We start from the raw sequence: 27,884 nt of genomic DNA on the forward strand, positions 1-27,884 counted from the left end.
TCATACAATCTCTCATTTACTTTTTTAATTACAGTTAAAACACGAATCTTATCGTTCGATGTATTTTATGTAAATTACAGTATATTAAATTAGTTAATGTAAATCTCGGCCTTTCGTTTAAGAGGTAATTAAGCTCTAGATTTCCTATTAATGAACGAGAGTGCACCTAACTCATAATATAACAAATAAACTACTTTCTATGTGTTCACTAGTGTATTAAAATAATGTCACATTAAATTAAATGAATGATACAAATGAGTTTAAAAAATTATACTCAGCTAGAATATGTACTTAAATGTAGACTAAAAATATTCAATGTATAGTGTGAATGTAAGGGAAGAGAGTTAGGGTTCTTAAAATGGATTTTTATGTATCAATTGCCAATTATCTTGAATAAGGGTTGGTTGTGATGTTAGATGATACCATAAATTGGGAATACCCCTGATTACTTTTGTTTGGAGCACCATCAGCTGGCATGAATGTATTATTTTGAGGAGCGGGCCTTTGGCGAGATTGAATTCCTGAATTCATGTTTGGATATATCTTAGTGCCCTGCTGTTGTCCTCTTTTGAATTGATTGTTATTGTATTGGGGAGAAGGAATACCATTTGGTGCGGATCGATAACTCATCGGTATGTGAGCTTGATTATTTATTGTTTGTTTTCCCATCATTCTTCCATACGGCAATGGTGTCTGTTGAGGTATATGTGCGGGCACATTTCGTGGGTTACCATTTGGAATAACGCGCTTGTTGATATTATCATTCCCTACATGTGGATAATTATTTATAGGATAAGTATTTCCTTGCGATGCTTGCATATTGGTATTATTAGGATGTGGTCTATAAGCTCCTGCAAATTGACTTAAATCGCTATTCGATGGGGAATGTGGCATCCTATGTGTACCATTTTGGTTACTAGCAAGTTTCACAGGTGTGCTACCGTGTATTGATGGTGAATCAGCAGTGAATTGATCATCGGCGGTATACCTGCTTTCTGACTCTAGCATTTGATTTTCTTCTATAAAATCTGGATCAAAAATATTTGTATCATCCTCATCAGCTTCAATGGTATTATCATGGTTAGCTGAATCGTGTATCGAATTTTGCAATTCGATTCCTAAAGAATCAAATTTATTGGTAGTACTATCGAAACGGTCAGTTTTTAATTCAATATCACTTATTCTTCTAGCCAAGGTCTCAAATTTATCAATAGTATCATCATATTTCTCGTTATCATTATTTCCTTCTTCCTCTTCTTCCTGAATGTCATGGTATGTAGAAGTGAATGCTTCACTTTCTTCAGGTTCGGTGTTCATTGTGCTAATGGAATCTCTAACGTCAGGAATCTTAAAAGTCTTACTTGTGGAGGAGTTTCCCATATATTTTTCATACGGGCTTTCATTAACGTCAAACATAGGTCCTTCAAGATCAATTCTTTGCGGTTCGTCACTAGCTACTTCTTCTTCTTCTTCTTCTTCTTCTTCTTCTTCTTCGAATTCCTGAAAACCAGAATCTCCGAATGGTGCTCCTGAGTACTTATCGTATAATGCAGCAAGATCTGAATTTTGAACGCTAGATTCTTTCCCACTGGAACTTGGAGGTGTTGGTGATGTATATTTTTTGTTAGCATTAATTGCGTTGAATGTGGAGTTTGGGATTTCTATATTCATGGGAGTTGATAATTTCGAAAAAGATTTTGGTTCCTTTGCCGTATTAAATGGGTCAATAGTAGTAGAATTTTCATGAGGCTGAGTAATCGATACTGCGGACCCAGATTCTGTATTGCTAGCAGAGAGTTTCAAATTAAATGGATCAGAAAGGCCAGTTTCTTCATTGACGTCTGCAATTCCGGATTGAGATGATAATACCGAGTTGCTTGGATTATTAAGGTTACTACCTCTATTGAAAGTGGAAGATGATGATGACATTCTTCTAGTAGTAACATCACTTTGGAAAAGTGAACCAGAAATTGCGTTTTTGTCATCAAATAGTTCAGCTGCCGCAATGGATGGAGAGGACATAATATTTGGAAGTCTATTTGTCGCCCCACAACCAGTATACCCGTTGCTCATTTTTTCCTTCAATATGGAGTTGATTTCCCTCTTCCAATCAAACTCTGTCCAATGTGAACTATCAGATGATTCTGCCAATGGCAAAAGATCCTCAACACGAAGGTAGTGTGTGTATGGTAAAGTTGGTAGCCCGAATAGAAGGGAATTTTCATCAACTCTATTTGCTATTAATCCTTTAGGTCTCCCATATAGTTTAAAAGCATTCATGGCAGGAATTAAGAACCTTATAATTGTATCATAGCCAGGGACAGCTTGATGTTTATCTGGCATGATGAAGATACTTGTTTCTTGAGGATCTTCATTCTTATGCATTGTAACAGAACCTTCTATCTTAATAATAGTAGATGAATCAACTAATAACGGTGATGATGGATAAACAGCACATAATGATTTTGCCTCATTTACTGTTGCCATTGCGTTTGTCTTTTTAATTTTCTTATTACTTTCGAAAAAATCAATACGACCGAATGGATGCTTTTTACTTGACCCATTCTGTGAGATTATTGCAAAACAACGTTTCCATGGCATTCCTGTACCGAACCTTACACTCACCCAATCTTCATACTTAAATTTATTATCTGCCAATATGACTTGTATATCACCTAACTTTGAACCTCTACTTGAAAGGAAAGCACCTGTATAAGCTTCTTGTAAAGCGTGACATTCATATAGACTTAATCTTAAAGCTGCAAACCATTGGTTATAAGATTCTGTATCACTAAATTTCAAGAAATATCTGTTCTTCAAAGTAGTCGATATAACCAAGACGTCATCTAAATCTTGCATATGTTCTGTTCTAATTTCATCATTAGGATCCAATGGTCTTATAGTAGCATCTGTGAAATTGATATAATTTGGTTTGGAAGCTAATTTTTTCAATTTCTCTTTAGAGTTGTTGGATGTGTTGGCAGATATTTCATTAGCGTCCCAGAGTGCTAATTGGGTCCCCAATAATAGACCATATACATGTTTCCATCTCCTATCAGCTGGAGTTCCATCATTTTTCAAATCGTGCAAGATCAAAAAAATACCTTTATGGTATCTTCTATGAGTTTGAGCAGATAAGAGGGTTACGATAGGGACCAATTCTGGTGATAGGGAAGCTCCTGTTACAGAGGATTCTTGAGGCAGTTGTAATTGGTTAACTTTTGGAGAGGAATCAATTCCATTGGAGAAGAAGTTAGAAAATGAAGCTGATCTGGAGGCACTTTTTGGACTTTTTGGACTCTTTGGACTCTTTGGACTTCTTGGATCATTTTCTTTCTTAAAGGGATTCGGTGGAGCAGCAAATCTCGGGGATTTACTACCTGAGAAGATTCTTTTCATTATTTCAGTAGATGATTGAAGTCGAGGTTGGTGCCGTATGAGATCAATCAAGTTTTTTGTTTTTACTGGAAAGTCTATTGAACTCTTTAATTAAGATTCGGTTATGGCAGTAATAGTGGTAAACCTTAGTACATGATACAAGATATATTATTTTGCTAAGAGTTATTGACAGCTACTTCGAAGATTAGTTCATACAGAATAGCTTCTAAGATATGTTTCTATAATTACGTTATGCAGTTCTGGGTAAAATGACGAATTTTTCATTGTTTTTAGAAAATTCTCTTGCGGGGAAACTTCTTCAAGAATTGGGGTTGAAAAAGTTTAATTCAAAGGGAAAACAGTTTTTAAGGAAACTTTCCAACCATAATGGGGCAGCGATTTCATTAATGGTAGGTATTTTATTTAGGGTTAACTATAGGCTCAACCTCTTGATATCTTTTCTCCCAAGGAGATTTTGTAAGCTCCCTCTATAGCCTTTGCCCACATCCTCTACAGAGTTATGTGAAAGATTTCTGTGCGAGACCCCTAGAAATTACTGTCTTTAACAAATTTACTGGTACGAGAAGAACAAAAGGGCTTCGTTAACGTAGAGAAAACTTACCCCAACAGCAAGCTTAAACTGTCAGTAACATACGTATGTGTGCCAATTAGGTCAACATTTGAAAACTGGCCGAATTAACAAGTAACTGGTATAGTGAAGAGTGCACGTACATACTTCCTCAGCCTCCTTTGCTAGTGATGTTTTCAACTTCGTTCAGAGATGGCAATTGATACATCCCTCAAGTGTACGTGACTCTTTCATAGAAACTCTTTGACATTGTTTAAGAGTATACCTAAAGTTCGTGTAAGGGAACAAAATAATATTAATTAAGTTATTTACCAAATCGTTGCGGCTTGCTTTGCTTATTTTTTTCCTAAAGATCTTAATGAGACTATATACAATGAGACAAAGTGTTTTGTAAGTTATCTATGGACAAGATATTAATAATACAATAAACACAAGAATTTTTTGGAAGACTTACACCCTTGATTCATTTTTAGTAAAGTCAGGTGTAACAGAGGTTGTTGCAAAGAGTTCAAAAATTATTATTAGCTATACATATTATTAATATAATAAAACGATTTATAATATAGTTTTCTTAAATAATTTAAGCGGAAGCCTTCTTGACTGCAGCACCAGATTGGAAACCGTTCTTGAATTTTCTAGAAACATGTTTCAAGTATCTCATTCTACCGGTACCAGTGGTGGTTCTTCTCTTGGATTTAGCACCCCAGTTGTAAGATCTAGTCTTAGCAGCAGGGTAGCCACAACCAGCACAGGTCTTCTTTTGAACGTGGAAGGAACGACGACCACATCTGTTACACAAGGTATGAGATTTGTTGTGACGTTTACCGAGTGAAGGAGTACCCTCTATTTTAAAAGTAATTCAAATAGATCATATAGGTTTTTTGATCCATATTCACAATTATTAGTTAGTAACATTGTTTTTTTTTTTCATTTCATTTTTAATCAGATGAGCTATTGGACATAACAAAAAATTGAAGATGGTTAGATCTCATGAATTAGGGGAATAGTTATATAATGTTCCACGTTCTTAAAAACGCTCTTTTAATCTTAATGTCTTATTTTTGGCATGTATATTATTTGCTCACAAAGGTATAATAAGGTTCATCAACATTTTTTATTTCAATCATAAGTCATGCAATGTTGTTTAAATCAAACACAGAAAAATTTGTTCCGAGCCGTTTGCAATTCAACGTTTAATTCAATGTCTGAATAAAGTTACTTTTTGGGATGACTTTGATTCGTTTTTCATAATGATAGATCGTTTCATATCATCCATATTTCACGATTATTTGTTCGTTTTTTGAATCATATTTCTCATCTGACTGATAATTTTATGCATTATTTCTCTACATACTACCCATTTTGTCTTATATCTTAGTGTGTTGGCTTCTCTCTTAATGATTGATATGTTAAACTACTAATAGCAGACCCTCTTCATTTCAATACTACCTACGTAAGCGGCTCTCTCACAGTGTCCCAACTTCGGTTCAGCAGGAGGTCTGTCTACCGACGCCCGTCGACATTGGGGTGGGCGATATTAGTCTTCTTGGCGGAAACAGCTGAGAGTTTCCTATCAAGGGTTTCTTTCGTGGGCCGGAGAATCTTCCCGGTTGAGTCACGCACCAAGGTACCTAGAAAGATTATCATTAGAGAACAAGAGATGACTGGGTGCTAATTCTTTTTACCCTTTTAAAAATGATTGGGTGTTAACGGTCCTAAAAGTCTGTGCTTTTGTTTTCATTTTTTTTTTCGCGTTCTTTGTTTTCATTTCCAGATAATGAACGCGTAAAGTTTCGTGATCGCTCTGAAAAAAAGTATACTACCTTATTACCTTTGTTTGTTTGTTGCTTTGCTTTCTAAACATGTTGATAGCTTCTTGATTAATCTAACTCCCCTCGTTTCCTCATAGGTAATAGAATTCTTCTTGCAAATAAAGCTTAAGGTCATATACACGATCTCTTGATAAAAAAAAACAAGGCAAATATATTCCCTCCACTGTTCGATCCCTTTGACAGATTATATTGAAAAACAAAGAAACGAAAAGATATGTCCAACCATACGTTTCCTCCATCTTCTCCTCTGGCATCGCAGAGATCTTTCCCCATAGATGCAGCTGATGCATCAATTGACTCCAATGATTCCACTTTTTCAGAACTAGTAAATGATTCTCCGATCACTTCAAACAATTTGAGAGCAGTTACTCTAGGCAAAGTTGGAAACGTCTTAAGACATCACCACAAGGAAGATTATCCTTCTCCATTACCATCATCTAGTACTGGAAGATATTCTTCACCGACCAGAGCACCAACTTCATACCATTCTACTATTCAACGTTCTGAAGTCTTAAATTTCTCCTCGAAGCCAACAAGAAATCCTCATAAACAACCACTATTAGAAGATTTCCCAATATATAAACCACCAAAGACAAAACCGATTGATTTGGAACTACAGTCAAATAATGCCCAAACAATAATAATTGGTCGTCAATCGACGTCATGTGACGTCACACTACCAAAATTGAAACATATTTCAAGAAAACATGCTTCCATTTCATATATTTCAAGTAGCAATCAAGTAAGATTAGAATGTCTTGGTTCAAATGGTTTAGTTGTCTTATTGCCATTTAAATTATCTGGTCATTTGGTTAGACGTATTAAGGAAATGAATACTTTTGAAATCTCATCATTTTACGAAGATGATGAATTAGTTAATTCACAAGACAAAATTTTATTGAAAGATAAGGAGTTGACCTCATTCGTCTTATTAAAGGGTGAAACTGTCTTAATCCCATTTATTAACGGAACAACCATTGATTTCAGAGATTCTGAAGTTATCCTTCACATGAAACAATTGTCTGAAACTACAACATATTCTGGAATCTCAGACTTAAACGAAGGTGTCACAATTAGTGATGACAACGATAACGCCATTGTCAATAACTCTAACCATGTTTCAGCGAATAGTTCTGTCTTTGGACCTGAACAATCAATAGAAGCCTCAACACCAATCCGTATAGGGGTAACTCCTCATTCATCCTTTACAGTTCAAACTCCAGCAACTCCTCAGAAGATCCAAAAGCACATAAGCATACATAATCCAAAGAATACAGTTGACATTACCCCTACTGACAATAGAGATCCGTCCATTTCTATTCTAAAGCGTCCATTAGAACAATTGTCGTTAGAAAATGATCATCAACAAACATCTGATGATCAAAACGGAAAGCTAGTATCAAATGGTCACAAGAAAGTCAAGTTACCTGTAGATACTTATGAACAGACAGACGAAGAAATATTAAAATCTTTAGAACAAAGAGGAGTTGATTATAAGTCTTTGCAACACGTTTTAGCTAATCATTTGGCATTTGCAAATATTCAACAAACCCCATTACATCAATTGAAGCAAGTCAATTCGAAAACTAATGCATTAAAAAGAAAAGAATTACGTGCTCTATTGAAATCTGTGAAATGTATCGGCGTAATTTATCGTCATGGGAAAGATGCCGCCGGGAAACCATTGGACGAAGAGTATTATTATGATTTGGAGAACGATGATGATCAAGATAGAAGGAATTTAGTTACTTCATTGAAGGGTGGTAGAACAGGATTAAGATCCTGTAGAAAAACTCATAAGCAATATTTTTGGAAGAAGCCTACAAAATAGACCCGAACTATAAATAAAGATAAATTCTTCATTATATATATAAGTATATTTGTCTATAGTCTAAGCTATAATGTTTTTTATAGTACGTATATTTATAGTCAGTTATATAAAGACGCCTTTAGAAAAGCCGGCAAGCTTCTTACCTTCTAATGTTTCTGATGATACTAGACCCCTTCCAAAGATTTCAGGATGCCTTTCGTATATAAATATTTCTGAAATGAAAAGAATCGGTAACAAAAATAAATATAAAAAAATTAAACTTACAAAATGAATAAAGTTATAATGTTTGTTTCTAGTTATTTATGTTCCCATATATTATCGTTATACAGAATGTTTCTTTAAAAAATCTTGCATTTCGTTCGTATTAATTTCATGAGGATCTTCGTAGGATATAGCTTGCAATAAGCCGTCCAACATATCGTCAACTTTGTTTTCGTCTATTTTCAAACACAAAGAAAGAACTCTCCTAAACTTATTTTCCAAATCGCTATGCTTTTGTTGTATCTTTTGATAAATTCCTTTTAAATATTCATCATTTCTCTTGTAGGCGTTTATTCTAGCTCTCAGCAAACCAACTGGTGGCAAAGACGTTACAAGATCATCTTCGGTATCAGTTTTGGCCACTTCCTTAGTGTATAAATCTTTAAGTTCATCTAAAAGATCATCAGAATAGTCATCTGCAATCAACTTTTCAATATCATTGTCATATTGTTCTGTCAATTTCTTACTTAAATGATCAAAGATAAACTTGATCCTAAATGGCTCATCTGCATCAAAATCGTTTGAATCCCATTCAATGGATAATGTATCTTCTTCAGATATCCCCAATTTCATACTCTCCTGCTTAAAATCTTCATCTTGTTCTGCAATTCCATTTTGTATACTATATAACTGTTCTTTCAGAGAGGAATATTCATCTTTCAATTGTTTCGTTCGATTTAATTTTTCTCGTGAGTTCGATAATTCCTCTCTTTTAACCTTTAATTCCCTATGTAAATTTATTAGCCTTTCTTTACTTGATTTAACTTCATTTTCATAGTCTCGTGATACAGTATTTAGCAATTCTTGTAAATCATTAATGAGACTCTTTGTATCTGGTTTTTCATTTCTTCCTGAACCACCGATACTAGTAAGATCTTCTGAATCCCTCAATTGTTCAAGCACAGATTCTTTATTTTCTTTATCTTTATCCACAGATGTGGAACCTTTACGAGTGGTTTGAAGTTTTGAACCTCCCGCTCCAAAATCAGCCGGGCGTAATCCTGATTTATTGCCAATATATGGGTCACAGCCATATTCTAATAATGAATCTACAATAGAAACATTACCCAATCTAGCGGCTATGTTCAAACATGTATCACCATTTGAATCTTGAGCATTTAGCATATTATTGATTATCCACTTTAAATCCAAATTTTGTAATAACGATATAGCAGTATCATCATCATTATCGTTATTATTACTAGCTTTAATGACTTTCCTCATTTGTTTCTTAACAATCCATCCCATTAAAATATCCAAATAATATTTGGCGGCTATGGCACATCCAGTCATCCCAGATGTAATAACGATATGATGCAGAATTGTTCTATTTATTGAATCCTTTAAAATTAAACAAGGATACAAGTAATCTAATAACTCTTCAAATGTACCAGATTCATAATTATTGACTGATTTAACTGCTTTCACTAATGGTGACTCGCCGCTGTTATCACCTATCAATCTATCGGCACCATTTTCGACCAAGTTTTTAACTAAGGTTATATTTGCGATGGTTGTCAACCAATGTAATGGGGTATTACCATGTTCATCTACTGGAATATTTAAATTCAATGGCGTATTGGGGAAGGCTAAATTAACTTGATGTAACAACGATTCAAATGTAGTATTATCATTATTGGAGATACCAAATTCGTTAGTATGGCTGTCATCATCTCTAGTTTCTGGAAATAAAAGTCTTTGTAGAAAGCTCTCTAATTTCAATCTTTGATCATTATCTACCTCTGAGGATATATTAAATGATTGCAGTAATTTCAATGAAGAGGGCGATAAGAATTCTTGTCTGTTTCTTAAATCATGATTAAATACAATAATTGGTTTTTCGTCCAGTTCACCATGTATCATATCTGTATCTATTGATTCTAATTTCTTAATATCACCTTGTTCATTTTGATTATTAATTATCTTCTGTTTCTTTAAGGGAGAACCTAAATGCCTATGTGAGTCTATACTAATTTGGAACTCATTTAATCTTTTCAATGACGGAGAGATATTACCATGATGAAAAGAAGCTGCACCTGTTACCATCTTTGCAGAATTCCCATCTTCATTGTTAGCATTTTCATTTCTACCATTATTGACTTCAACCTCATCGGGTGGGAATTCATCTTTGAACAAAGGTAATATATTTAAAAGGTCTAATAAATGGAACATTTTATCTTCCATAATCCATTTCTTTCCTGCATCGTCTGTATCGACGAGGATCCCATACTTATTACATATTTTATCCTCTTGCTCTTCAATTGTCGAATTACCTGATATATCATTATCTGTTGCAGCCAACAATGATACTAATGGTCTTAATAAATAGTATCCAGATTCCGTATCTTTCTTTAATGTCAACGAAAGCTTACCAACATTTGGATCTATATTATTGTTGTCGCTGTTATCAGTCGCCGTTGGATCGTCTATTAGTTTCGTTACCTCTACAATTGTCATTTTTTTCTCGTAATAATGTTGTTATAGACAAGCCAGATTACTGTCACCTTTCACTCACGACTTTCTTCTATGGTTTCCTCAGTCCAATTGACCATTCAATTGGTTTGTTTGTTTATCGACTTCAAAAATTCCTTTATCGTAAAGCAATGATTATTTCGTGTAATTTTTCTCCAGACGCTTCCTTAATGTTAATGTTACACGAAAACAGCGACAACAATTCAAAAAGTATTCATTCATTGGGTTGAATAGAAGAATAGAAAATACCGATGGCAGTTTTTCATATCACTTCAATTAGGGTCAAATACACTTTCGCCCAATCTTGAATAATGGAAAATAGAATAAATTAATCTTCGTTACTTTTTTTAAGAGTTAATTATACATATTATGATTTTTATTTATTTATATATATACATATGACAATGGGAAAAAATTAATCATGCCACCACGTTCCAGAATTTGTCCCAGAATGTGACTGGAGGAGGATCTTCCCATACCACTTCCTCTATATCTCTACGATCCGTATCGATATCTACATCTTCAATCTTCCATATGAGTCTACAACGGAACCAAAGTTGGAACACTATCCAGATGGCGATGAAAAGGAAACACGATATATAAGCTGCTAGGAAATCAATCCCATCGAATGATGGACAAAAGGAAGTGAAACCCTGAATAATGATGATCAATGTCATGAAAAAAATAGCATAATAAGCCAACCCAGGCATAAATTTTGCTTTAAATGGTAAATCATCTCTTGAGATCCCTCTATATTCTAAAGCTTGCATGAAACGAACGTGTGAGATGGAAATGAATAACCATGAGAAGAATCCTGCTACACCTGTAATGTTTAATAACCAATTGAAAGCAGCTTCACCACCTGTGGATGTTTCCATGTATGCAAGGGCACCGAATAAACCTGTGAATATTACACTTACCCATGGAACACCATTTTTATTTGTCCTCGAAAGGATACGTGGGGCTAATTTACTTTTACTTAACCCAAACATGATTCTAGATCCAACGTATACGTTTGAATTCGCTGCCGATATGATGGTGGAAAGAATGACTGCGTTAAAGATATGAGGTAAGATGGGAGTCCCACTATTTTGTATAGAGATAATGAATGGAGATGCAGCGACATAACTATCATCACTTGTAAGTTTTGGGTCATTGTAAGGGACGAGAAGACCAATGAAAAATAATGAACCAATATAGAAAAATAAAATACGGAACACTACTTTCTTGATAGCACGAGGAACAGATTTACGAGGATTGGCAGCCTCACCGGCAGTAATCCCCACTAATTCAGTACCTTGGTAAGTGAATGCCGCATTAATTAAAGATGAGACCCAACCAAGGAATTTAGCTTCATTCAAATTTTTAGCGATAATACCTGGACCCATTGGACCTGGGTTTCTCCAATATCTAAATCCTACAGGTCCTGTGACACCAGCCCCACAAACCATACATAAACAATAAATTAAGAATCCCATGATAGCCAACACTTTAATAGAAGCTACCCAAAATTCAAATTCCCCATAAAACCTTACGGGGAACATATTCATAGCGACTAACAGTACCCAAAATATACTAATCCAAGCGACTATGGGTACGGCAGAGGTCCAGAATTGAATAATTTGTCCCACGACTGACAATTCCAATGCGAAAGTAATAGCCCAAGAGAACCAATACATGTATCCGTTTGCGGCCCCAAATGATGGAGAAAGGAATCTTTGTGAAAAGACAGTGAATGAGGAAGTGACTGGAATGAATGTAGCCATTTCCCCCAATGATTGAGTGACGCTATACACTAGTGTACCCATGAATAAATATGCAATCAGTGCTCCAACGGGGCCTGCGTTAGTTAGAGGAGTGGATAAACCGATGAATAAACCGGTACCAATGGTTCCTCCTAGGGCGATCATTCCGATGTGACGTTGTTTCAACTCACGTTTCACTTCTGCTTCTCTTATTTGACCATTGGCGATTTCTTCTTCTTGTGATTCTATCGTTATTTGGGATGGGATGGAATGTACACTATTGGTGCGTCTATGGAGTGGGTAGTCGTCTAGTTCATAGGATGAGGATTTAATTTTGCCATTTTTCAATGGCTCTTCTTGTTTTTTATCCATGGTGATGCTATTGTGGTTGCCGCTATTGCTGCTGCTGCTGATGTAAGATCAAAAGGAGCGGTTGCTTACTCTTCTATAATGATTGATTGATGAATGTCTGGTTCCTTTCTCTATTATACATAAAAGATTACAGTCTTATCTTCTGATAGCCACTTCTCGAAAAATCTGAAAATTTTTGGGAAAAAGTAAAAGTGAATTTCCAGCACGTGATCCCCTGGCGCCTTCCCTATCTTATTTAAAATGACGACGCAAATTACATATATGGTATATATATGTATACAGTTGTAGAATTTCATTTAGTATGAAGTCTATACGTAGTTTAGAAGGTTATATATATCTATGTATTTGTATATGTAGTTCTTATTTAGCTTATATGCCGGATTAGTTGTAGATCTTGACAGGGTTTTCGTTAAATTCCTTGGCACCAGCTTCTCCATTCTTAACACCGAAAATCAATTGAGAATGTACAGTCCATGAAGTAGGAACATCTTGAGGTAAAGCAGCTCTAACCAATGGGTTATAATGTTGTAAATTACAACCTAACCCTAAGGCTTCCACAGCAGCCCAGGATTCAATTTGTACAGCACCAGAACTTTGTTGCGCACAAGCTGGGAACACTTCAGCAAATGCAGCAAAATCAGATTGTAACTTTTGGGTGGCCTTTTCTTCCACAAAGAAAATTACAGACCCGTAAGCTTCATCTCTACAGGCTTTTGGTCTCATCTTGGCATTATCAGTAGGCATTGCATTCACAACTGAATCCCAAACTTTCTTATGTGTGGTACCAGTTAGGATTAGGGCACGATTTGGTTGAGAATTGAATGCACTAGGACCATTCTTGGTGATTCTTTGCACTGTTTCCTTAATGTCTTCCACGGTGATACCTTCTGGTAATTCTGGTTTTAGATTGTAGATTGTACGACGGTTTTCAATGGTGTTTAGAAATTCTTGAACGTTCGCCATGTTGTATTATATATATAGAGTGTGAGATATGATATGATGATTCTGCTGAGTTTAATTATCCGACGCAATCAGTTTTAACGAAATAATCTTCTTAATGAATAATTGAATAAATGAATAAATGAATGAATCCCTTTTGTTTAAATACTTTTGCCGGATGTCTACGCGTTAAAGTAAAAACCTCTCAGTGAATTCCTCGAAGAAAACTGAACAATGAAAATGAAAAAACAAACATACAATGGATGGGTTGCTGATTAATTATTAAATTAAGGAAGAGTAAACTTCACCTTTTTTTTTTTTGCTGTTTCTTTGCCGAACTTTAGTACGAAGATACACATATGTGAAAATCATGGTAAATATGTAAAAATGTCTATTCGTAAGATATATTAAAAAATTCCATACTATATACTAGGCAAATACATACGTACATAGCTTACACTTAATTATAGATCTTAATTGGGTTGTGAATGTAAGTCTTGTTATCAGGTTCACCATTTCTAGCACCAAAGACTAATTGAGAATGAACACTCCAAGATTCAGGGATATCCTTTGGTAAGGCACCCTTAACTAATCCATTGTAATGTTGTAGATGACCACCTAATCCTAATGCTTCGACTGCGGCCCATGACATGATTTGAGCAGCACCAGTAGTATGTTGGGCACATTGTGGGAACGCATCTGCGAATGCTGGGAAATCAGCTTGTAGTTTTTCTGTAACTTTATCATCTGTGAAGAAAATAACGGAACCATAAGCTTCATCTCTACATGAAGTTGGTCTCATCTTGGCACCATCGGATGGCATTGCTGCAGCAACAGTGTTCCAAAGACTCTTGTGTGCTTCTCCGGTTAAGATGATAGCACGGTTTGGTTGAGAATTGAAGGCAGTTGGAGTGTTCTTGACAATGGATTGAACTGTCTTTTGAACATCTTCAATGGTGACACCTGCGGTCAATTCTGGTTTTAGATTGTAAATGGTACGACGGTTTTCGACAATTTCTAAAAAGTTGTTTAATGCAGACATGATGTTGTGTTTGTGTGTGTGTATATAGTATTTTATACTTGCTATTGTTTCGAACCAGATCTAAGAAATGCTTTTTAAAGATCTCGATGGATCTCCTGTTATATAATGTGTCCTCGGTCCTTTTATAATGTCAATGCGCGGAAACGTTGTTTCGAGGAAATGGCACCTTTATTTTTATTTCTGACGCTTACAAATACAAATACTCGAGAGTTGAAACGAGTCAACAAGCATACTACTACGAAATATGTAATAATGTAAGATAAGGTAAAGAGTACAAAAAAATACTTGAGAAATACAATTGAAAACGTCATATATTATGGGGGACAAGCAGTTCATGTGGTTTTGTATATTCAATTGGCTAACTATTAGCCGTACGTTATATAGATGAATCGTACAAAGCTGAATATAGATTTTTATAATGCTATTTCTTTTACACAATACAAAGCTTTAAACCTTGTCTAACCATGGCCAAAACGCATATAATGATATATATATATATAGAGCGGATTCAACACCAGAATTCATAAATTTTCTGCCAAATTGGTGCATTTCTCATCTTTTCTTTATATTCTTCTTCTTCTTGCCTAATCAATTCTTCATCAAACACATCTCTATTGATATCTAAATCAATGTCCTTAGCTCTGATGAATAACCTCCAGTCCTTTGTATATATCTTGTAGCCAAAGTAAAGTGCAATCAAAATTGGGGCCGCCAAATAATTCTCAAAGAAGGCTTGAACATCTAATCTTCCTTCACCAATTGGTGCAATAGCAACCCAGAATTGAGCAATCAAAATCAACATCATCATAATGAACGCATACCAAGATCCCCATACACCACATTGAGATTTGAAACCAATTTCACCCAATGATCTTCCTTGAACAGCCATGGCTCTTCTAAATCTAATATGTGACAAACAAATGGCAGACCAAGTGAATAATTGAGATAACCCCGAAATAGCCAACAACCAAACGAAAACTTGATCTTCCTTTGGTGATGTGGCACAGAATGAGATGACATTCACTAGGGCAGCAACACACATACCCATAGTTGGTCTACCTTCTCTATCAACGTATTTGAAAATCTTTGGAGCATAACCTTGTTCAGCTAAACCTAATAATAAACGGGAACTGGAATAGAATGCAGAGTTTGCCACTGATAGAACAGATAATAAAATCACTGCATTGATGAAATGTGGAACCACACGAACACCATGAGTTGAAACAGCCAGGACATAAGGAGATGCCTTAACACCACCACCACTAGAACCTAACAATTGGTCAGAATTCCATGGAACCAAAAACCCGACAATTACCACTGAACCTAAATAGATACAAACAATTCTGTAGATCATCTTTTTAGCAGCTGATGGGATTGCCTTACGTGGGTTAGATTGTTCACTAGCGGTGACACCGATCATTTCACTTAAACCGAATGCAAACGCAGCATTAACTAATGTGGATACGACACCTTTAAAACGGTCGATTGCATGTTCACCTCTAAAGGCACCAGGATCATGCCAATATCTACCACCAATGTATCCGTCATCACCTGCACCACCACAAATTAAAATGATACCCAGAATAAAGAAGCCTAAAAGCATTAAAATCTTACATGAATTAAAGAAGAATTCTGCTTCTGCATAACCTGCAGCACCACCAAGGACATTAATAAGAATAATCAAGACATAAAATATCACAACAAAGACATCTGGATCCACTTTCGTAGTCCAATATTTGATAGTCATTGATGCCGTGACCAATTCCAATGGACAAACACAAAGCCATTGTATACAATAAACCCAAGCGACAGAGAACCCGAGGGCAGGTTCAATTAAAAATGAAGGATATGAATTGAACCCACCGATTAATTTAGAATACAAGACAGCCATTTCACCAGTAGCTTGAATGATACAATATATACATGATCCCATGATGGCGTACCCAATGACTAACCCAGCAGGACCTGAGTTAGCTAAAGATGTACCATTACCCACTAACATACCAGTACCAATACCAGTACCCAATGAGATCATGATGACGTGTCTTGGTTTAATGGAATGTTTCAATTCTTCTGACTTACCAGCTACTTCTGCTGGTTGTGTTCCATCTTCACTTGGTTCCAGGGTTCCTTCGAAGGTCTTTGTTAAGTCGTGTTCTAATGTGGACGGTTGTTCCTTATCAGCTCTTTTGAAGGAATCTATAAAATTTTGGAATTTTGCTCGTGTTCTGCTATGTGATGTGGTGTTTTGATCTTGTGAAATGGGTTCGAAATCGTTTGATAGGGTGGATGATGGTAATTGTGAATCTGTTTGTGCGAAATATTCCACTTCATTTTCTGTAGTTTCGAATTCACTTGTTTTAGATTTTTTTTTCAAATCGTTCATTTCATATCGAGAATGGCCTACATTCTCATTAGAGCCTGATGAAGACATCTTCTTTTTTGTTTCTTCGTAAGGATTGAGTATTACTGTGCTAGTGTTTGATTCTGTTACTAAAATAAAATCAAAAGAGGACTAGAACGACTAATAGAAATCTGGGGAATAGAATTTGTACGTTTTTTTATCTTATATATATTCTACGCAAAAGATGGAGAACTTACAGCTATGTTTTTAAAGCGGCTAATTAATCTAGTACGTACTTACGTAGTGGCAGTGTATACCTAGGTAGGTGCGTAATATTGTATGTAAAAGACATGTTTTCGAACAAGAAAATCTTCTCGAGTCGGTATCGAGTCGTTATCCAGTCGATAGTAGATTGAGGTAATGAATCATCTTGAGCTCTGTGTAGCCAACTGTCTTCTTACGTTTTCTCTCTGCAACGAAATTATATGTATTTTTTTCACTCCAGATGTTCTTGACGTCTTTTTGATGGTTTTTCATTCTTGGCGTTTTGGGATAAACCAATTAGACAAGAGACGCCAACTGGTCGGGGATCCCATGTGAGAAGTAAAATTTGGCGAAAAATGCCGTGCCAATCCGACTTTTTTTCACAATAGACGCAGGGACGTTGTCCAATAAGGCACTGAAATGAACAGGGGTCATGGGTTTTAAAAGGGATCCACAATGAAATCTATTCTTCCGCATCACGTGGTTATTTGCGGGTAATCCCTGAGGGGGGCCAAAGAGAAAAAAAAAAAATTAGTGTGAAATGAGAAGCAGAACACGCAGGTTGTTTTGAACAAAGAGCGGTTCTTATAAAACATACATTTAGGCATACCCACAGGTGGTTGTCAAAAACTACATCTGTACATAGAGCAAAGATCAACTTTCAAAAAATTTGTTATAAACAATGTCTGAACCAGCTCAATCTAACGGTCAAACCCCAGACGTTAAGCCCGATGTTAAGCCTGATGTCAAGACTGAAACTCACATCAATCTAAAGGTTTCAGATGGTTCTTCCGAGATTTTCTTCAAGATTAAGAGGACTACTCCTTTGAAGAGATTAATGGAAGCTTTTGCTAAGAGACAAGGTAAGGAAATGAATTCTTTGAGGTTTTTGTATGATGGGATTAGAGTGCAAGCTGATCAAACCCCTGAAGATTTAGATATGGAAGATAATGACATTATTGAAGCTCATAGAGAACAAATAGGTGGTTCATTTGCATGTTAAACAGTTTGTTGGGAAACCACATCCAAGGAAAGAAGTAGAAAGTTTCTACGGTCTACGGTAGAAGATTGTGTTTACAATTTGTTTTCTATTTTGAAGCTAATTATTTATGTTTCTTTTTTTGTATTTGATCCAACATTTATGAAAGTATTTAGATATACATAGATTGCTGTGTAGCAAACTCATATGATATTTCATATTATTATCAGGACGACACATAATTTTATGTTTTGTATAATTGTATACTATGTAGTTTTCGCGTGGTTTTCAATTAGATTTCCCTTTTGGGGGAGGGGGAACCGATGTAGTGTTTTACGCGTTGCAAGACTTTTCGTCGGCGGCGGACGCGTCAACCTGCGAGCCATGCTAAATTAAAGATGGCAAAAAGATGAAATGGATGTTACTTTGGTATTGTCTATTTACTATTGATGATTGAAGAACAATTAAAGCAAAGTTAAAGTCCCAACCAAAGGATATTCTCGAGGAATTGCGAACATCTTTCTCGTTTTTCTCGATACATTCGATCCACTCGTTTACGTATACACATATTTTAGAAGACAATTTGAACGAAACATGACATCGGTTGTAGGAGAAACCAAGATGAAAGGAGATACGATTGGTCCGTGGAAGTTGGGTAAAACACTCGGTTTAGGTAGCACAGGTAAAGTTGAATTAGCATACAATGAAACCACTTCCCAACAAGCAGCCATCAAGATAATATCGAAATCTATATTTTCTCAAGGGACCGTTGGTGAATCCTCGATGGTCTCTAACTCGAGTCCCGATGCATTACCATACGGTATTGAGCGTGAAATTATTATAATGAAGTTACTTAGACATCCGAATGTGCTTTCTTTGTATGATGTATGGGAAACCAATTCCAAATTATACATGATTTTAGAATATGCAGAAAAGGGAGAGTTGTTCAATTTACTAGTGGAACGTGGTCCTTTGCCTGAGAAGGAGGCAATTCGATTCTTCAGACAAATAATTATAGGAATTTCATATTGTCATGCTTTGGGGATTGTCCATCGTGATTTAAAGCCCGAGAATTTATTATTGGATCATAAATTAAATATCAAGATTGCCGATTTTGGTATGGCAGCGTTAGAGACTAAGGACAAGATGTTGGAGACTAGTTGTGGGTCCCCTCATTATGCAGCACCGGAGATTGTTTCTGGTGTGCCCTACCATGGGTTTCAAAGTGATGTTTGGTCTTGTGGTGTTATATTATTTGCATTACTTACTGGTAGATTACCGTTTGATGAAGAAGATGGGAATATTAGAAATCTTTTGTTGAAAGTACAAAGCGGTGAATATGAGATGCCTGATGATGATGAGATATCTAAAGAAGCTCAAGATTTAATTGGGAGGATTTTGACTGTTGATCCTGAGCAAAGAATCAAAACGAGGGATATTCTTAAGCATCCGCTGTTACAGAAATATCCAAGTATTAAAGATTCGAGAAGTATTAAGAATTTACCAAGAGAAGATACGTATTTGTATCCGTTGTCTGAGAATAATTCGATAATTGATGACTCTATTTTGCAGAATTTAGTTGCTCTATGGCATGGTAGGGATAAGGATGACATAGCTGGTAAATTGAGAGAGTCTGGAGCCGATGCTGAGAAAACAGTGTATGCGTTGTTGTATCGTTTTAAAGTGGAAGCAGAAAAGATGAATACATGTAGTAGTCCACGAAGGAAGAATAGGATATCAATGATAAGTGTTTCCTCTTCGCACAAGAGGCCTGTTTCTATGAAGAAGATTTCTACTGTGCAGAACAATACCCCTCCTTCAAACAGACGATTATCAATAAGTTTATCTAGTACACAACGCAAGAGAATGTCTGGTATTCTTCAGCATACCAATTCGTCACCCACGCCGTCACGTACCAAACGAATTTCTGTGATTAATATCGACGATTCGGAAAACAAAGCACCTCCTCCTGTGCCAATGGAAATGTTGGAAGATTACAAAAACAATAGCAAGAACGTGCGTCGTACGATTAAGAAGAAGAAGAAGAAGAAGAATAATTATAGATTGACGTTGGTTAATAATAAACGTGTTTCTATAACGACAAAATTGTTGTCTACGTATGCAAAATTGTCTGAAGATGATAATTGGGAATACATTGAAAGGGAGACTAAGAGGACCAGTTCTGATTTTGCGACATTGATTGATGAACTATTTGAACATGAGAAATATGAAAGGATTCGAAAGGAGAAGGAAGAATTGGAGCGTAAGGTCAGAGAGACAAGGGTGCGTGAACAACGTAGAGAGGAGGAGGAGCGTGCAGAGTTACAAAGGGAGCAGTTAAAATTGCAACAGAAGATTGATGAGGAGATTTCTAAATTGAAGGAGGATGCATTGGAGAAAGATAATTTTAGGTCTGTGTCCGCTCCTATTAAAGAGAACGAGGACGAGGACGAAAACGAGAATGAATTGCGTAACCGTCGTCAATTTTCGTTACAAACAAGACCGGTATCAAGATTAGATCCAGGTATATTGTATTCTGCGCCAGCTGAGATACCTAGCTACGAGCGTGTGGTGGTGAATGAAAGTGGGAATAAGAGTTCTGCCCAACAACAACGGAAGATCTTGGAAACTATTAGAAGGTCAAAGTTTTTAGGTTCGTCGTTTAATATTCAACAGGAGCTAGAGTTTTCACAGAGAAATGTACTCGTACCAACCAAGGAGCAAGTTGTGGACGTTGATGAAGTAAAACTTGAAGGTGGATTGAGAAAGATTTCTGAGGTCAAGATTCCTCAGTTTACAAGAAAATCAAGACATTTCAGTGATTCCAACAAAAGGTTGTCAGTGTTGTCGATGTATTCGACCAAGCAGTCGTACACGAATCTTGGGCATATTTTGAAGGATGGTACAGAGGAGAGTGAGCCTGCGAAGAAAACCCCTGAATTATTATTTGAGAGTGGAAGAGATGATAGGTTGTATGAGGTGTCAGAGGAGCCGGAGATTCAAGAAGAAAAGGAAGATATTGAGACTGTCACTTTACCACAATTACCACCGCTAAAACAGAGCGCAAACACAAACGCAAACGCAAACGAAACCGAAATTAATGGGCTTGCAATCTTCCGTCCAAAGGAGAATATTGAGTTAGAAGACATTACGAAGGAGGTTAAAGAGGTGATTCCATCGCAGGATCATGGAAAAGACAAACCTATTGCTATAAACAATCCCAAACAGAGACTTGAGGTCAAACCAGAACGTCAATTGGATGAGATCGCACCGAACAAGGTCGGCACAACCGAAAAGAAACGAAATGTCTCGTTTTTCCGAAAGTTCTCCAATAATTCCGCCACAATAAAAGGTTACGATCACGAGATATATGTTAACATCGGTTCGCGACAGTTGTATACTGGATTGAGAAAGTTGTTAGAAGGATGGACACAGTATGGATTAAAAGACGTGAGGTCAGACAATACCGCAATGAAGATTACCGGGAAATTAGCTAATGACAATATACTTTCGTTAAGGTCTACACTGTTCGAACTACTGGTAGAGCCTAAGGGATCCAAGTATAGTCTGATTGGGTTTACAAAAGTGCAAGGATCTAGTAAAGTTGTGAGACGGTTATTTACTGAAATCGAAAAAGTATTAAATAAAGAGGGTGTTTTATAAAAAGTGTATGTATATATAAAAAAAACTGGACAGTTTCTTGCTCTTACGGTGTGAACAGAGAAACCACTTTGCAAATACCCGTCCCATCCTCACAGATACCCCCCTCATGCCCTATTGCATTACACTGTTCCGAACAAATGATAAAAATTACTGATTTTATTTTATTTTAGTACGCATGCGTTTATTTATGAACTATATAGGTGTTAGTAACGGAGCACAATAAGAAATAAATCTGAAGCAATCAAACATACCCACACTCTGACTTGCAATGCTGACATTCCACAGGATTTTGCAACAAATTCCCTTTCTTTCGTATTCAACCACGGCTTTTTCTGGAAAATATTTTCTAACAATAGTTTATTCTCCTTGGAGATAGGCGACCTTGATCTATAGTACAAGTAATTCTCATACACCTGTTTAAGAAGTAAACTCTTCTTAAACAAACTAAGCGACGAATTCAGAATATCCTACTTCTTGTGGTTAGTCATCTTGAAATACTGCAAGAGGGTTACCGAACTTAAACATACCTGTGAAGTTTCGTTGAAACTATCTTGTAATAACATTGCAATGTATAATTGTTTATTGAGGAGGGGGGTGAGCGGTGGTTGGATTGTATATTGATTGAGACGAGGGGATATACCCGCCTATTTGTATAATAGATCTTTGCTACTTATAATAATTTTTCCAATCTGAATACGACCAGGTCATTATTACTGAAAGGGGAAAAATTGAAGTTTCTTGGTACATTAGAACTTGAAACACGAAAACGACGTGAACACTACTCTCAACAACATGATATATATAGACAGTAAACATTACATGGTTAATGAACTGTCAAGCTATTCCTTATCATACAGGAGCTATACTAGAAGTAAATAGAGATAATATTTAAGAAATTGACATACATAGATGGGGGGACATACGGATTTATCTGATTGTATAATTCAAGTAAACAAAGATAACAATGCAATAAAGGGATCATTGAACTTCGTTCCCATCAAAATACATATGAATGATAAAACTAAGGAGTTTTCTAACAATTTCATAGTAACTAACACCCCGATACAATTGGGCAATAATAAACAATGGAATAGATTAGAGACGTTTTTGAGAGGAGCCAAACTCATAGGTACAGATATTAGTTTGCATGACAACGAAACTTTGATATTAAGTCAGAGAGAAATTCAAGACAATGATTCTTTAAGTACTACGTGTGATCCAAAACAAATATACGTAGTAGATTCAACGATAGATAAAATGTTGAACTTTGAAAGAGAGGGGAATGAACAGAGGATAGAGGAAGAACTTAATAAATTCTATGAATACATTCAATTAAATAATTTGCTTCATAATAATGATATATAGAATATGTAAACAATATATTAATATGAACATCTACCACAGTATATACATATTAACTTTAACCTTTAAGCTTTCTTTAATAGGATATATGTAATATATAACTTATCTTATTGCATACGCTTTTAAGACACTCAAGATATGTAAATAGACGGAAGAAAAAAAGAAAGAAAACACATCATCGCCGTTTATTTACATATGGAACTACATTTATAAAACAATTAAAAAAGCATCGACAGAGCAAATATAACCATCTAGAAACAAGACAAAGAAGATAACCATCCCTATCACTGGAACAATAAGATACTAAATGGATTCTTCGGTGTCAAATACAACACCTCTTTTTCTCGACAAGTTCGATGATATTGGAAACTTTGAATTAGAAAAAAATACAATTGATGGTTCATCGCCAACAAAATCATTAAATATATCACCTGTAAACAAACAAATGTGGCAATATAACTATGAATCAAATAGAACTAATAGATCGTTTGATATATTACCAAAGAAGGAAACAATAATACGATAGAAAATAACAAACTTTCGTCATATAACAACCAACAAGAAAAACCATTCAAAAACATCCATTTATGAAACTTACATATTCACAAGAACAACTTTTAATAAAAGATGAAAATAAAACACCTACGTTAGAACAACATCATCCTGGACGACTCTTTGACGATCAAAAGACACCAACATTAGAAACATTTCAGGACATTTTGAAACAACAAAAAAAAGATCAACAAAAAAAAGAACAGGAAGAGAAAAAAGATAAACATAAAACTGAAATACAAGCAGGTCTCGGCTTAACATTACCAATACCATCATCCAAAGAAAACCTTCATATTAACAATAACAAGAACACGAACTACGAAACCAATATGGTAAATAAACAAAACCATCCATATCATAACTACACGCAGAAAAACACTACTACTTTTGAGAATGAAAACAATAAAAAATCAATACGAATGTCATTACTGATTAACAAGCACAATCCAAATAATAATACTACAAGTTTCATACGAAACACTTTGGTGAGGCCTGGAAATGAAACACCTCCTTTAAATATGCAAGAAAAGCATTTAACCACTACATCTAGTAGATACGATGATCCGATAGAAGCATCTAATAATACATTCAGTTTTGAAACAACAATAAATACACTAGAAACGAACGATGAAGAAAATTCACAAGAAGAGGAAGAAAATGAAAATGAGGAGGATATTTACTTAAAAAATGAAAACTCTACATTAACAACACTAGAAGGTACTTCAAATTCCTATTCAAATAGACAATGGAATTCGAATTCAACTTTAGAACCAAATAAACAACAGTCTGACAAAACAGTAACACACGATAACGATGATTCAAACATAAACAAAGAAATGGCGAATTTCGCATATCTTTTCATTACAGCTATAAGTTCATTCGATTCGTCAACTTTAGATGATGAAGATGATAGAGAAATTTGTTTATCTTTCCAAAAAGGTGATATTGCATTTGTTCATAACGTAGATGAATCAGGTTGGGGTGAAGTAACATTAATTTCAAATAAACAAAGAGGTTGGATACCATTCAATTATTTTGAAGATACAATCAAAACTGAAGAACAAATAAATACCAAAATAACATCGATAGATAAGACATCAATACTAATAGAGACCAAATCACCTTTAAAAGATTTTTTATCGAAATGTGCCACTTTCATTTTATACCCAAAGGATTTCCCATTAAAAACAAAAAATAACGCCAATTATAATGAAATTCAATCATACACGTTCAATATTGAATATATTAACAATATCAGAACTGGAGTAAAAACACTTCTACAAATGACAGAATGTGTTTCTAGATCAAATGAACTTGTTTTGAAAAACACAAATTTGAAAAAATCAAGAAAGAAATTATTAGCATCATGGTACAACTTAACGATAAAAGCTGACTATTATAAGCGTACAACACAAGATTCAAATATAAATAAACTATTAACTTTGGTTTATGAATTAATCGACATTGCATTCCAATTTTTTAGAATATGGCGAAATTCTAAATTGGAACTTAAAAACGAAAATGAACACGAAAACGAAAACGAAATAAGGTCAAAAGAACCAAAAAAAATAACCACTCCAATAAATGTAAACAAAGATCAAATACCAAACCTAACAGATCCACCGACTGCGAAAAAAAGGTTAAATGAAATAAACGACATTCTTTTTAGATATATCGCCTTAATCATTGGAAGATTAGATTTAGTAGAGAATAATCCAAGTGGATGTGAATTATTAGAAATAATTACACACCAGATAATCCTTTTACTTAGAGAATTACTTTACATTTCAAAATCATGTTCATACATAATACGAGAAAAGTATCAATATGCATACGAAAACACATTTGAATCAAATTTAGATCCTTTATTATCATTTGTCTCTGAATTAGTGTCATGCATTAAAATATTTGTTACAGGATCTTTAACACAAAAATTAAATGAATTGAAACCAAACTATATATCATTACCTTCAGAGAAATCTAATTCACCAAGATATTCATCAACAGGTGAAAAATTAATAATTATTTTATCAAATATGGGGACACTTATTGCAACTACAATAACTAGTTGTAATAACTATCTAAGATTAATAGGAGATTTAACATTAGGAAATGATAGAAAATATCCAAATTTTGTAAAAATAATGATAACACCAGAAATGTTCATTAATAAATGTACCTTGGAAATCAAAAAACGTGTAAATATTCAAAAATTAGAAAATTCAATGAAGGAAATGGAAATAAAGGATATAAATTCAAATACGAAAAATGATAAATTAATAAGATTTTCAACAATACGTTCCGGTATTAATAATCTTACAAACAGTGGGACGCGATTAATTAATGACTTAATTCAAACACAAGAAGAAGGAGAACGAACAAAATCTTTCAGTAAAGATCCAATTTTCAACAAATACAAAATCGATGCTAACAATGGATTTGAAAATACTATTGATCCAATTAATAATAAAGAAACAATATATGAAGAATTGATCTTCAATAAAGAAGATAAAATAATTGGAGGTTCATTTAGAGCATTAATTTATAAAATGACAGATGAACAAAATAAACCAGATGATTTCCTATTATCAGCATTCCTTTTAAATTTCAAAATTTTTGGTAGCGCTAACGAACTAACTAATGATCTAATTGCAAGATTTGATTTGAATGATACATTAACACAATTCGAAAATCAAACAAATAATAATAACGGGAAATATAGTTCAAGAGCATCAAAAATGAAAACTAGAAGGCGTATGGTTTGCAACATCTTCAATTCTTGGATGAAAAGTTATTGGGATTATACAGAAGATTTTGAAATTTTACCAACAATGATTAATTTTTTCAACGAAGGAGTGTCGGAATTTTTACCAATTGAATCAAAATTGTTAATTGAATTAGCATGTAAATTGTTAATAAATAGAGATAAAAACATTCAAGTAATAAAAATGAAACAATTACATGCACAATTATTGCCAAACATTATTAAAAAATCAAATGTATTCTCGATAATCTCTGATACTTCAATATCAGCTAATAGTAGTAGAACATCAATGACTTCGTTAGCCTCGTTAGATGAAAATATGATAGAAGATTATAACTTAACTAAAGTCAATACGGATAATAATGAAGCATCAAATTTAGAATTACCATTACTGAACTTAGGAACGTTTTCATTGCTTTCCAAAACAGACGTGAAGAATATTGAAATAGTTGTTCAAAATTATTATAAGTTGACTAAAATGTCGTTAGATGATGAAAGCATTGAACCGAAATATAGGGTAAATGAAATGATTAAAAAGTGGATAACATTATTCAATAAAATTAATGAAATCCCCAAACAACAATTCTCTTACCAAAGTCTGACATTTGCGGAATTTAATTCCTTAGAAGTGGCAAAACAATTAACGCTAATAGAATCAGCACTATACAACAACGTGGAAGCAACAGAATTGATAAACAAAAACTTCTTTATTAAAAATAAAACTTTGAATCGTTCTCCTAACGTTAATGCCATACTTTCATTTACAAATCAACTTTCAAATTATGTTGTTGAAAATGTTCTTCAACCAAATATCGCCAATAGAATTAGAATTAATAGGTTGAAAAATTGGTTAAGGATAGCACTCTCTTCGTTATATTTTAGGAACTATAACTCATTAGCTTCTATCATGACAGCGTTACAAAATTCTCCAATTACCAGGTTATATTACCTATGGGACGAACTTTCTGAAAAAGATATGAAATTGTACGAATATTTATCCAAAATCATCCATCCAAACAACAATTACAAAATTTATAGACAAAAAATAAGAACACTTAAGGAACAATTAGACACAACATTAGAATTTTCTAAATCACCACTACCTGTTGTACCATTTTTTAATCTTTTTTTGCAAGATTTAACATTCATCAATGATGGGAACGCAGATTATAGAAACCCAGAATCATTTAGACCAAATAAAATCATTAACATTGATAAATTCTTTAAGATTACAACAACAATTAGTATTGTTCAATATTTCCAAGTAAAATATGATACGAATGGTAGTGACCCGGCGACAAATAATAGAGATTCATTTTTCCATTTGACTGAACAAATGGGCGTAGATACGAAAAATATCAGATCAATTCCATTATTGCAAGAATATATATTCTACGAATTATGGAGAGTTAATTTGGCGTATGAAAAGAATAATCAAAGAGGATATGATTTAAGTTTTCAATTATTACCAAGAAACTGACGCTCTCGTGATTGC

At 34.6% G+C, this 27,884-nt stretch overlaps 13 protein-coding genes across 13 annotated transcripts; 5 read left to right on the forward strand and 8 right to left on the reverse strand.

Moving 5' to 3' along the window:
- Positions 1–384: 384 nt before the first annotated feature.
- On the reverse strand, positions 385–3,399 carry SKG3 (Skg3p; the record flags this gene model as incomplete). Its single annotated transcript, XM_003667410.1, has 1 exon — positions 385–3,399. One exon carries the CDS (start codon positions 3,397–3,399, stop codon positions 385–387), a length of 3,015 nt encoding a protein of 1,004 aa, XP_003667458.1.
- A 1,148-nt stretch (positions 3,400–4,547) lies between these two features.
- Positions 4,548–5,328, reverse strand: RPL37A (60S ribosomal protein eL37; the record flags this gene model as incomplete). The annotated part of the gene is made up of 2 exons (XM_003667411.1): positions 4,548–4,810; positions 5,322–5,328. 2 exons carry the CDS (start codon positions 5,326–5,328, stop codon positions 4,548–4,550), a joined length of 270 nt encoding a protein of 89 aa, XP_003667459.1.
- Positions 5,329–6,013: 685 nt separating this feature from the next.
- On the forward strand, positions 6,014–7,630 carry NDAI0A00590 (FHA domain-containing protein; the record flags this gene model as incomplete). Its single annotated transcript, XM_003667412.1, has 1 exon — positions 6,014–7,630. One exon carries the CDS (start codon positions 6,014–6,016, stop codon positions 7,628–7,630), a length of 1,617 nt encoding a protein of 538 aa, XP_003667460.1.
- Positions 7,631–7,951: 321 nt separating this feature from the next.
- On the reverse strand, positions 7,952–10,348 carry SWI6 (transcriptional regulator SWI6; the record flags this gene model as incomplete). Its single annotated transcript, XM_003667413.1, has 1 exon — positions 7,952–10,348. The coding sequence occupies one exon, from the start codon at positions 10,346–10,348 to the stop codon at positions 7,952–7,954; it is 2,397 nt and encodes a 798-aa protein (XP_003667461.1).
- Positions 10,349–10,782: 434 nt separating this feature from the next.
- On the reverse strand, positions 10,783–12,480 carry NDAI0A00610 (amino acid permease; the record flags this gene model as incomplete). Its single annotated transcript, XM_003667414.1, has 1 exon — positions 10,783–12,480. One exon carries the CDS (start codon positions 12,478–12,480, stop codon positions 10,783–10,785), a length of 1,698 nt encoding a protein of 565 aa, XP_003667462.1.
- Positions 12,481–12,861: 381 nt separating this feature from the next.
- NDAI0A00620 (nitroreductase family protein) lies at positions 12,862–13,443 on the reverse strand (the record flags this gene model as incomplete). The annotated part of the gene is made up of 1 exon (XM_003667415.1): positions 12,862–13,443. The coding sequence occupies one exon, from the start codon at positions 13,441–13,443 to the stop codon at positions 12,862–12,864; it is 582 nt and encodes a 193-aa protein (XP_003667463.1).
- Positions 13,444–13,879: 436 nt separating this feature from the next.
- Positions 13,880–14,461, reverse strand: NDAI0A00630 (nitroreductase family protein; the record flags this gene model as incomplete). The annotated part of the gene is made up of 1 exon (XM_003667416.1): positions 13,880–14,461. One exon carries the CDS (start codon positions 14,459–14,461, stop codon positions 13,880–13,882), a length of 582 nt encoding a protein of 193 aa, XP_003667464.1.
- A 508-nt stretch (positions 14,462–14,969) lies between these two features.
- Positions 14,970–16,895, reverse strand: NDAI0A00640 (amino acid permease; the record flags this gene model as incomplete). The annotated part of the gene is made up of 1 exon (XM_003667417.1): positions 14,970–16,895. The coding sequence occupies one exon, from the start codon at positions 16,893–16,895 to the stop codon at positions 14,970–14,972; it is 1,926 nt and encodes a 641-aa protein (XP_003667465.1).
- Positions 16,896–17,751: 856 nt separating this feature from the next.
- SMT3 (SUMO family protein SMT3) lies at positions 17,752–18,072 on the forward strand (the record flags this gene model as incomplete). The annotated part of the gene is made up of 1 exon (XM_003667418.1): positions 17,752–18,072. The coding sequence occupies one exon, from the start codon at positions 17,752–17,754 to the stop codon at positions 18,070–18,072; it is 321 nt and encodes a 106-aa protein (XP_003667466.1).
- A 570-nt stretch (positions 18,073–18,642) lies between these two features.
- On the forward strand, positions 18,643–21,711 carry GIN4 (protein kinase GIN4; the record flags this gene model as incomplete). Its single annotated transcript, XM_003667419.1, has 1 exon — positions 18,643–21,711. The coding sequence occupies one exon, from the start codon at positions 18,643–18,645 to the stop codon at positions 21,709–21,711; it is 3,069 nt and encodes a 1,022-aa protein (XP_003667467.1).
- Positions 21,712–21,867: 156 nt separating this feature from the next.
- Positions 21,868–22,274, reverse strand: NDAI0A00670 (homeobox domain-containing protein; the record flags this gene model as incomplete). The annotated part of the gene is made up of 3 exons (XM_003667420.1): positions 21,868–21,903; positions 21,963–22,178; positions 22,239–22,274. The coding sequence occupies 3 exons, from the start codon at positions 22,272–22,274 to the stop codon at positions 21,868–21,870; spliced, it is 288 nt and encodes a 95-aa protein (XP_003667468.1).
- A 346-nt stretch (positions 22,275–22,620) lies between these two features.
- NDAI0A00680 (uncharacterized protein) lies at positions 22,621–23,076 on the forward strand (the record flags this gene model as incomplete). The annotated part of the gene is made up of 1 exon (XM_003667421.1): positions 22,621–23,076. The coding sequence occupies one exon, from the start codon at positions 22,621–22,623 to the stop codon at positions 23,074–23,076; it is 456 nt and encodes a 151-aa protein (XP_003667469.1).
- A 584-nt stretch (positions 23,077–23,660) lies between these two features.
- On the forward strand, positions 23,661–27,869 carry BUD5 (Ras family guanine nucleotide exchange factor BUD5; the record flags this gene model as incomplete). Its single annotated transcript, XM_003667422.1, has 1 exon — positions 23,661–27,869. The coding sequence occupies one exon, from the start codon at positions 23,661–23,663 to the stop codon at positions 27,867–27,869; it is 4,209 nt and encodes a 1,402-aa protein (XP_003667470.1).
- Positions 27,870–27,884: the final 15 nt, after the last annotated feature.

The sequence above is a fragment of the Naumovozyma dairenensis genome, chromosome 1, assembly GCF_000227115.2.
Source record: "Naumovozyma dairenensis CBS 421 chromosome 1, complete genome".
Taxonomy (NCBI): Eukaryota; Fungi; Ascomycota; class Saccharomycetes; order Saccharomycetales; family Saccharomycetaceae; genus Naumovozyma; species Naumovozyma dairenensis.